Raw genomic sequence first — 11,071 nt, 5'->3', positions numbered from 1 at the left:
GCTGCCTCCTCTCCTCCATTGAGTACAACCCAAGCATTACAATGTTATACTTCAAATATCTTGCATTCAGTCTACATGCCAATCGTACATCTTTCCAGATGCTTGCAGAATGTGATGGGAAATGTAGTAGCTGAGATAAAAGAACTAACAGTAACTGCAATGGTGGAAATGAAAGAAAAAAGTCAGGAAGGTAAAGGTTAATTGTGACTGACTACATCATTGGTTTATATTCAGGTGTAGTCTCACAATTAGCCAGGCTCACAACTAAACAAAACTAACAAAGATTACAAGAATATCAAATAACATCCTAATCCAGGACCTATGATATGGATAGTTTAGTATATCATCTACTGGACGTTTTCATTGGTGGTTCTTTAAACTGTGTGTTATCTTTTGAATCGCGTCTTTAACAGACTGCTAGTTATTGAGAGCCTAAAGAACTGAATACCTAAAACCGGTTCTTTTTAATAAGATGTGTTAAAAGCATCTTTGGGATTTAGAAATTATTCATCTTTGAAGAATTCATAAGTCATTGTTAGCTAGACCAGGGGTTTTCAAAGTATGAAAGGGTGAGCCCCCCTCCAAGGAGCACAATGCCTGCTGAAGGTGGAGTTATAAAAACTCCACCTTCAGCCCCGCTCTGGCCAAAACCAGTGATGGCATAGTTACTTTGAAAAAGTAACTTTAATCGGACTACTGATTACTCCTTGAAAAAGTAACTTAGTTAGATTACTGACTACTTGACTTGGAAAGTAGGGTTACTAACCAAGTTACATTAAAAGTAACTTTTTAGTTACTTTCAGCAGCTGCTAACAACAACGCTCCGCCTCTTGTGAAAATCACATTGATCTTTGCTAATACTTAATTGTAAGCTATTTTATAATGGTAACATCAACAATGTGTCTCCACTGATAAGGTTGAACTGAAGAGGAGATTGTACAAAAAACAGTACAAAAAATAAAAAACGTGAGTAATTTGTGTGGTCCTCTGTTGTCTGGAAAACTCTAAGAAGGATTTTAAAGCCCCCCCTCCCCCAGATTCTGCGTTACGGCCCTGCGTTTGGTGTCAGCGCAGCGCACAGAGCTCCTCCTGCAGCTCCACAGCTCAGATGGTTGCACAGATTTGTGACACTTACCGTAATATTAATAATCATAATGGCGTTAAGTTGCCATTATAACTATTGGAAACTCCGGACACGTTCATTCGTGGCTGTTTTCACGTTTATTGCGCTGTTCATATCGGTCTCGATGTTTGCAGTTTTCTGGAGCGCAACGCGAAGCTCGACGTCTTTCAGAGGTAATACATTAACTTGACATTAACAAAGACACAGCGGGACGGATCATCCGGGAAATGATGGACAGGGAGAGACTGAGTAAAACTACCTTAATGACGGACAAATTCTGGGATTTATTATGAGTCTCTGCTTATTCCCAAGCCCAAATGAGTAACTTCACGTTCAAAAACGAGCCCAAAAAGGCGCAACCGGCCGCTCATTAAATTTTCAAGCGACTTAAAAAAAAAAATGAAGCCCAAAGCCGCTTATAATAAAAGGACTTGGCGACAGAAACTCAAAATAGTTCCAGTTTTTCCTCCAACAAAATGCGCATCTCCCTCCATTGTTTACATTTCTGTTGCATAGAGACGTCGGTCACCGAGTAGAGGAAATACGATTCAATAACAAAAGAAGATAGTAACGCAGTAACGCAAAAGTGATTTTGATAAGTAACTGTAGTCTGACTACTGGATTTTAAATAGCAACGCGTTAGATTACTGGTTACTGAAAAAAGTGGTCCGACGTCAGTAACGTTACTGACATCACTGGCCTAAACATCCTCTAAGGGGGGAAACATTTCCACTGATCCCCACTCCACCCCACAGTACCAACTTTTTCCTAAATCCACAGAGTTGATCGTGTGCGTAAAAGACGTTTCTCTCACATCAGTAGACAGCAAGCAGATAGCTTTTCCGGTTTATTTTTTCCCTCGCACCGCGCCTCCCCTAAAGTGCTCTGGCGCCCCCCAGGGGAGGCGCGCCTCACACTTTGAAAACCGCCGAGCTAGACCAAAGAACAAAACAAACAAACAAACAAAAACAAAAAAACAACTCTGGAAGTTGATAAAAAAAAATGACATGAACATTATAATTAAGGATAATTCGAAGTTTTATCAGAGCTTCACCCTAGTTTATTATATTTTATAAGTGCATTTCAATATGGCGTCCTACGTCAAGATTTTGGATTTATCCAATTTGATGCCAAAACAAGCTGTGCAGCATCTGGTATCTTTACAAGGAGAACTGTTCCTTGCCACAGTTGGTGCTGGGCTCATGTGGATGTTTGTGGAACTGCAAGTCCCAGAGACCCAAGCAGTATCAGAGACAAGGATCCTTTGCTCAGCCTCTGCCCGGGGAACATGGCAGCTCTGTCCACAGACACATGCGGGCTCATGGAGCGCTCGGTCCGGGAGCGGGTCCCGCCTCTGCTCACCGACCTGTACCAGTTCACTATGGCCTACGCGTACTGGCGGGCCGGCCGGCACCAGGAGCCCGCCGTGTTCGAGATGTTCTTCAGGGACAACCCGTTCGGCGGCGGCTTCTCGCTGTTCGTTGGGCTGAATGACTGCCTACTGTTTCTGCGGAGCTTTCGCCTGACAGATCAAGGTGAGGGTTCAGCCTTTTTTCTAGTATTGCCGTCGCGCTTGTCATCATAAACCTTAATAACCCCACTGAAGCAGCTACATTCTGGTTACGTATCAGAAAGCGGGACTTTTCTATGCTTTTACGCTCTGCTTAACACACACCGAGTTGGTTGTGCAACTCACCCAGCGTGAGAAAACGTGAGCTCCAGTGCAGCATCTCTGCTGATTTTGACCTTTAACTCTGCCCTTTAACACGAACACCGAGAAGAATCTACAGACTGCTGTGTTGCACAGATTAAGAGGCCCACATGAAGAAACAGGACACAAACAACAGATTAGACTGCGCGCATAAAAACTACTGATGGAGGCTTTTAAAAAATGACTTAAACTGTAATACGTTAATTTGTAAAGCTCATTTTAACAAGACAATTCAATGTATTTCGCATGATTAAAAATATTTATATTTTAGTGACAAAATAAAGAAACGTAATGAAAAGTTGGAATAACAATCAACTCCAAACAAGTGGGGTTTAGCTTGATTTAAAGAGGTGCTGTTATGTATTTTCCAGACACATTACCATTCTATAGCACATGAACAAACTGTTACCTTCAGCTGTTATAAAAATGTATCAATCAACTTAAAGAAATTTGACTTTGCAATATGATGCATGCACTATGTTGTGTTGGTGTATTACATCAGATCCCAATTAAATGCAATGAAGTTTATGCTTGTGTGAAATCAATCAAAGGAGATGAACATTTTTCAAAGATAGTTTACTACAGCTGCTGACAGGTTGATTCAAGTCACACCACTGATGTCTGCTGATTTAGATTAGCTGCTCATTAGATTCAGTTCTATGACCTTAGAGGTCATCCATGTTGCGTATTAGAGCACATGACTCCTAATAAGAAGGTCCTGGTCAAGCTCCAGCTGTCTTTGTGGATACAGATGTGCAGTTCCTGCGCTCCGTCCTGCCTCCCAACTCTGACCCTGCCTTTTTTGACTTCCTGCGAGGCCTCGACTGTTCGGCTGTGACGATACGCTCTCTCCCGGAGGGTTCTGTGGTGTTCGCCAGGGTGAGGTCCTGTGGTGTAACTGCTGCAGTCGGGGTGGAGGAAATATAACAAACTGACAAGTTTCTCACACCTACAGGTGCCTTTAATGGAGGTGGAGGGTCCACTGGCTGTGGTTCAGCTGCTGGAGACCAGTTTACTGTGTCTGGTCAATTATGCAAGGTAAAAGCTTCAGGTTTAGGTTAGCAGATAAAGGAACTGCTTTTACTTGCATCTAAAATCATCTAGCCTTATGTTCACTTTTATGTCTTTGTCAGTAGTGGCATTGTTTTGGTTTGCATGCATGCATACACACAGACAGACAGATAGACATACATTCATTCATTCATTCATTCATTCATTCATTCATTCATTCATTCATTCATTCATTCATTCATTGACCTTGTTGCTATCCATAACCTATCCAAAACTTGGTAACTAATTTGGGAAATACTTGTGCCTCATTTCCACTTAGCGGTACAGCACAGGTTAGTGCGGTTTAATATGCTATTTTATGGTTCAGCTTTTTTCAGGTAAGTGTTTGCATTCCTAGTTGGACTCTCATTGAGCTGGGGAGTTAAACCCAAATGGAGTTAGTGCAACGACAACTGTGTCTCTACTAGTCAACTGGCGGTGATGTGTGATGCTAGTAGCTGCACTTTAACCATGGTGTTGTCCTACTGACCTTGTGAGCCCAGGAATGGTACTGCACGTTTTGGTTGTAAAAGCCACTTTTATGAAACAAATAAAATATTTTATTGAACCGACTTGGTTCGTACCACTCAGTGGAAGTGAGCTATTAGGATCATTGTTGATATAAAAGCTTTTGCTTCTTCTCTGATGACTTCAAATGTTGCTTCAGTATCTTTACATAATATTTGTTGCACTCTATTGTATGAAATCCATCCTTAAGCAGGAAGTAAGCTGGAATAACAAAACATTTTTTAGCTTACACATGCAAACGAAGGTTTAACTTTTTAATTTTTCTGCCAAAATAGTTTATGCACAGGATATTTTAGCCTCTGCTTCCTGTTTAACTTTCTTGATTTGCCCTGTTTCAGTCTCCCATGCTCTATGTCTTTCCTCCTATCAGTCTGGTTTGCAGTAACGCAGCTCGTTTCCGCCTGGCGGCCGGATACCAGAGGAGGCTGCTGGAGATGGGCCTCCGACGGGCACAGGGACCAGACGGAGGGCTGACAGCCTCACGATACACACACATCGGAGGTGAGTGGACAAGCCTGGTCCTTCCAAAACTAACACCTTCAGAGACTCACCAGCAATCTGTCTTCCAGGATTTGATCTCACCAGTAACGTTCAGGCTGGTTTCCTGTTTGGGATTCCTGTTGCGGGGACAATAGCACACTCTTATGTCACTTCCTTCAACTCCTTGGAGGAGGTCTGGCCACAGGTAACACCATCTCAGTGGCCTCATGTTAGCAGTTTTTATCTTTAAAGTGTCAGGACTGATTGTCCAAACAGTCATTTTGAAATGGAAGTGGGAGTATTGTTGTGCTTGTACCTTATTTTACAAATTTGTGACAAGTGTTTGACTTTCTTGGTTGATACCACAATCAGTACAATAATAATAATGCATTGCTATAGCTTGGTAGAGTTGTTTGAAGTGACATAAAACTTGTCATGTTAGACAGAAACTTTTAAGCCAAAGTAACAACTTCTTGGTTTTTTAACTACTTTGTCAACATAAAAAAGAAAGAATTTGGGGCATAATACTTAAATCAGATACCTGTCAGAAAAGCTTTCTGTGATTTGAGTAACATATTGTTTAAAGAGTTCCTTAGCACCCTGAGTTCTGATTTAGCTCTGATTTAGCTTTTTTTTATGTGTTGACTGTTTTGTGTACTTGCTGTATTTGTTCCCACTCAGACACTTGTGACAGCGAATGGAGACCCCGATCCAGTCAACATCATTTCTCTGACTAAAGGCTGGTTGAGGAGAGTCTGTGAGCTGCTGGGAGCAGAGCCTGGGAAAATCCGTGAGGGCGAGCTGGCAGCTTTCCTCTCCTATGCCATCGCCTACCCTCAGAACTTCCTGCCTGTGATTGACAGCTACAGCGTGGGATGGTAACTCCTGACACTCTTATCTGGGGTTTTATTCTATTGTTTTGGAGTTATTGGATGATTTGATGTCATCAACTCCCTCAGCCCCTCACTCTGACTCCATAGAGTCAAAAAACTTACCTAAGACCTATAGTGGTCACTTCCTTGAGGATTTGATCAACCCAGGTCAAACAGGGTTCCTACACAGGAAAATTGAGAATATGGAGAAACCAAACTGGGAAGAAGTGTTGAATATTTCCTTAATAAAAATGTTTTATTTAAAATGCTAAGATAGTTTTTCAGGTTATGATAAGTGTGGAAAAATGATATAAGACAATGATTTATTATGTAAATATTTATTTATATTGGCAGTTCATTTTAATTCAATGCAAAAAATATTGATACCAAAAGGAACCTTACTTATTTACTGACTTCTTTAATTACCCACCCAAAACAGCTTCTTCCTTATTGATGTTCACTAGTAACAGTTTGTCTGTCTGAGAATATTTAATGAGACCTGGTTAATCAAGTATTTCTTTTATGTGTTGTAGTAGTGGACTGTTGAACTTCTGCGCCGTGGCCTTGGCGTTGTGTGAACTGGGTTACAAGCCTGTGGGGGTCCGCCTGGACAGCGGAGACCTCTGCAGGCAGTCCATTGAAGTCCGTCGGGTGTTTCGACTCTGCAGTGAGCAGTGAGTCAGGTGCATGATGCACACTCGTGCAGGTTTTCTTAAGTTTGGCTTGGCTATTTTGGAGAATCTATTGCCTCTCTCATCTGCAGGTTCTCCGTGTCAACATTTAACTCTCTGATCATCGTAGGGACCAACAACATCTCAGAGGAAAGCATGGCTGAACTCAACAAGAAGGTGACTGAAGTATCATTATTGTTAACACAATCTTTTATTGAAAGTTTCTAATTTTTTTTTCTATGTTTTGCTTCAGGAGAATGAGATCGATGTGATTGGCGTCGGAACACATCTGGTCACCTGCACCAAGCAGCCGTCTCTGGGCTGCGTCTATAAGGTAATTTCTCAACCAGGGTTGACCATGCTTAGATGGCTCCATCGTGTTGAGCTCTGTGTTGTGATGTTTGTGTTCCAAGCTAGTGGAGGTGAGAGGAAGACCAAGGATGAAGATCAGCGAGGACCCAAAGAAAAGCACTGTTGCAGGGAGGAAAGCCATCTATCGACTGTTAGATGCTGACGGTGAGATTCAGCATGTTTACTCCACTTTTCACCTGTGAGCATACTCATCCTGCTCTCCTGTTGTAGCTCTGTAGTTTTGTTTTGTGGAACCTTGTACTGCTCCTGATCTTGCTGCAAACATGACTTCCTGTTTGTTTCCACCTGCAGGTTATTCCTTCCTAGACTTGTTGTGTCTAATGGTCGAGCCTCCTCCTGAGGCAGGGTGTACATTGACCTGTTATCCTCTAGGAGGCGATAACTCAGCAGTTTCAGTCACGCCAGCTCAGGTGACCTGTCTGCAAAAGGAAGTCTTCCTTAAAGGGGAGGTTAGTCTCTACATCCAGTTTTTAAAAATATTTTTTCCAAACACTTAAAATCAGTTTATGCATCGAGGAAAAGATGAAAAGTTTCAGGTGTCCTCTGAAGCCACACCCCGTCCTCTTTGTTCATCATGCAACCCTGGTTTTATATTTTGCAGGGTTTAGAAAATCATCTGCACATGCAAACCAAGCAACATGTTATTACAACAGATTTTTGTAAACAATGAGACTTAATTATCCAAATGTTGTTGTTTTTTGTTGTTGTTTATTGTAAGATGTAGAGTTTAAGTTTGAGTCACAATGTACAAAGGAAATTCCTTGAGGAACTTTGACATAACTATCATTTCATTAACACTCTTAACTAACAGATCATACAAAAACCGACATGGCATCTAACATCTTATCTTAATATTCAAGTTATTCAGTCTTCCATCTTCTGGACACTATTAATCAGTACCAAACAAGATTTTGCTTTTTTTCAAATCCAGACTGAAAAAGTACTTTTGTCTTACTTAAGCTGTGTCCCATTTTTTCTAGGTTACAGAGCCTCTGTGCAGTGCTGCAGAAACTAGAGCAAAGGTCCAGAGCTCCCTGCAGACTCTGCACCCTCGACACAAGAGGCTGCAGGAGCCTGACTCTTACACAGTGAGTTTAAATCTGGTCTGCATCCAATGTAAACCTACTTAGATTTTCTCACTCTCACTGAACAGACAAATAGAAATACTTCATTGTGCTTTCTTCATTCGAAGGACTTTAAGCAGATGGTTTTCTTTCCCGCTAGGTGGCGCTCTCAGAGAAACTCCGCAACTTGGTTACAGAGCTCCAAAAAGGCAGCAATAGCAACAGCAACTTTCTGTTAGCCAACTAAGAATGTTCTTTTGTTTGTTTGTTTGTTTCCAAAGTGCCTCACAGTCCAATGTGCACCAGCTGAAGTTGACTTCAGTCTCTAGCACTGATTATCACAAACTCGATTGAACAGGGTTTGTGGGGATAAACAAATCATTTCAGTAAATGTTACTCAACATGTTTTTGCTAGCTGTTACAATGTTTTATAAAAAAAATCTGGTAAATGCAAAGTGGGCAGTGTAACTTGGGTTATGCTCATATTGCAGGTTTTAACATTCCCATTTTTTAGTGGTAGCATTGTTTTGATTATTAATGTGGATCATCTGACTTTCACTGCAGTATAAAACGTTTGTGGTCCTGAATTGACCTGCATGCTCACAAGACATGATGTTACATGCACCATGCTGTGTTTGTAAAAGGAAATATAGGTGCCACTCATGTCATCATGTGTGTATCTACTCTGGAGCAGTTCTGCAATCTGAGCTGATGAAATCCATGACTTTCTGCTGTAATGTTTCTAAATACTTTGACAGGAATTTGTAAAAGTAAATTGAGCATCTGTCAAATCTACCAAGTCTGGTAGATGTGACAGTTTGTCTTTTGATTGTGTCACTTCCCACCTGCTCCGATGCAAAATCTGGGAACCTGTTAATTTAAAGAAGATCAGACAGGCGGCTTGGAGCACATATGAAATTAGCCTGAGTCTAATTTAAAGACTTATAGCCTTAAGTGTGTTTGTGGCCTTGGGTAAAGTCATATTCAATAAGTCTGAATATTATTGAAAACTCTATTTTTTTCCAGTAACTAAATACACAAGGTTAAAAAAACAGTAAATAAACAGATGTTTTATTTTGTCAATTATGAGGATTTTTCTACATACAGCTAATGAAAGCACATCATTTAAGACTTGAATATTACATAACATTGTTAATATTGGATATTATTACCTGTCCAACACCATTTTCTCTTCAAATTCTTATGTAAATACAGCAGTTTCTTTTCAAGTGATAGTAAAGTAGTGCTTACAACTTAAGAAATGGAAGAAAAAATATTTTCTTACCAAATGTAAAAGCTGACAATTGATAGAAAAGAAGGTTTAAAAAACACTAAGATGAACTGTGATGGTGTGCCATGACTCAGAGGAATGTTTTGCAGTTTACATGCACCATCCCGCCATGCAACTTGGTGTTGTTTAAATGCAGTATATTTATGTTCATCATAATAACTTCATGCGTCATATAAACCATCTCTTTGCAGAGTTTGCATCAAATCCTGTTTCTAACTGAACCAACTTAGAAAGTGAGAGGCAGAAAAATTTATTTTTTTGTGACATCTTTAGGGAAAGCTTTCAAACATTTTTCATGAAGATCCTGCAAAGATATGAGTTTGGTCCAGACTTCTTCAACTGTTTAGATCAATTGCGTCCTCAAAAAGCTCCACTGAAGGACACAAGACAGCAAAACATAAGAGCGCTTTCAGTTAAAGCTCCATTAATCTAAATCTGCTGAGGAATTTAGCAAATTAAATTTTAGCAAATTAAGACCATGTGAGGTCTTTTGATTAAGTCTAGCATCACTACCCCCAAGCTCTAAAACCATGTTTGTAAGCTTAAGCCAAGTAGACATGACAGTATTGTTTATTTTGATATGTTTCTATTTTGTCTAATAAATTCAGTTACAGCTTCAAAGGTTTTCTCTTTTGCCCATATCCTCCCTCCTTCCTCCAGTTTGTGGACTTTCTTGCCCTCTGGTGGTAGCAGAAAAATACTGTTTCTTAAAATGTGTTTTAAATATGAGAACAGTACTCTTTTCATAGCGATTTTACGTGTGTCTTTGAACCAGGCTTCCAAGATTGGAGGTCCTTCATCTCTCTTAACTCCAACAAAGGTTCCCCACCCCCTTGTGTAAAGAAATTTTGTTTCAGTTCTGATTGGTCGCCTTCTTGTCCAGCAGCATTAGAGCCCAGATACACCCAGTGGACATATGGTGCCTATTAGACATGGAGAGGACGTGATATCATCCATGACCGACTCGTACCCCAGAGGTGGATCAGTTGGCGCTCACATATTTCACATGTGTGCAGTTTTACAGCCTTCTCACAATTGTGCAAATGTTTGGAGACATATCCATTTTAAAGTTAAGTACCAGTAGTGGAAAAAGTGGCTTTATAGTCATAAACTAAATGTGGTAGAGGGACAAAAATGCATTGTGTAAATGTCAAATTATAATGGATATTTGCTGATCAGTAATAAATTTACAATTTAAACTTCCAGTTCATTGCTTTATCCAGTTATTTTGAGGAAGGTAACCTATAATTTACTTCTCATGGTGATAACATAACTTTTAGTGTACTTCTAAATCTGCTTCTTAGTCGCATCTTTTCGGGCTTGCATCATTTTTCACATTTTTGCTTTTACAGTGCTCTACGTTATTCTGAGAGACTTTTTGTTGGTAGAGTCTTACATATAGGAAGAAATAAGATGAAACTATTTAATATATCAAGGTGGGCATTTTCTTAAAACTCTAAAACGATAAAATAAAACTCATTCATAGAATAACAATATCATCGAGTTTTTGCTATGGGCAAATGTTATTAAGTTTGGTTAAGAATAATTATTGCACTTTTAATAAATTACCGGTACTTCTAATAGATGTTCTACATAGTTGCCAGAGGAACACAATAATGCCTTCATGAGCTCAGAGGTTCAACCTGATGAAAAAGGAGGGTGGATGCTCTCTACTAAAATATTCCTTGCCATCTTCCATGTTCTTTCAGCAAACAGTTGAGACAGAGTTGTTTTTGGCTTCACTAGTATTTACCTGCAGTATAGGAATATAGGAAATGGCGCCCCCTTCACTTCCAGAGTGCTATGGTCCCTTTTCCAAATAAGGTATGAGACTGACAGTGGTCCGTCCCCGCCCCTTTCTGTTTGCTACAGCGAGGTGTACTTGTCTGATCCTTCCAGCAGCAACAAA

At 40.2% G+C, this 11,071-nt stretch overlaps 1 protein-coding gene across 1 annotated transcript; it reads left to right on the top strand.

The window, feature by feature from the left end:
• The first annotated feature begins 2,250 nt into the window (after window positions 1-2,250).
• naprt (nicotinate phosphoribosyltransferase) lies at window positions 2,251-10,946 on the top strand. Its single transcript, XM_044128763.1, is given in 14 exon segments — window positions 2,251-2,272; window positions 2,275-2,658; window positions 3,586-3,713; window positions 3,790-3,872; window positions 4,783-4,913; window positions 4,982-5,097; window positions 5,574-5,770; window positions 6,298-6,438; window positions 6,528-6,612; window positions 6,689-6,769; window positions 6,849-6,951; window positions 7,099-7,256; window positions 7,788-7,895; window positions 8,032-10,946. Coding segments are annotated over 14 exon segments (1,824 nt in total). The 3' UTR covers window positions 8,119-10,946.
• Window positions 10,947-11,071: the final 125 nt, after the last annotated feature.

Source organism: Gambusia affinis, linkage group LG10 (assembly GCF_019740435.1).
Source record: "Gambusia affinis linkage group LG10, SWU_Gaff_1.0, whole genome shotgun sequence".
In the NCBI taxonomy this organism is placed as follows: domain Eukaryota; kingdom Metazoa; phylum Chordata; class Actinopteri; order Cyprinodontiformes; family Poeciliidae; genus Gambusia; species Gambusia affinis.
The sequence above is the reverse complement of the archived record's forward strand: the minus strand, read 5'-3'. Positions and strand labels throughout refer to the sequence as shown.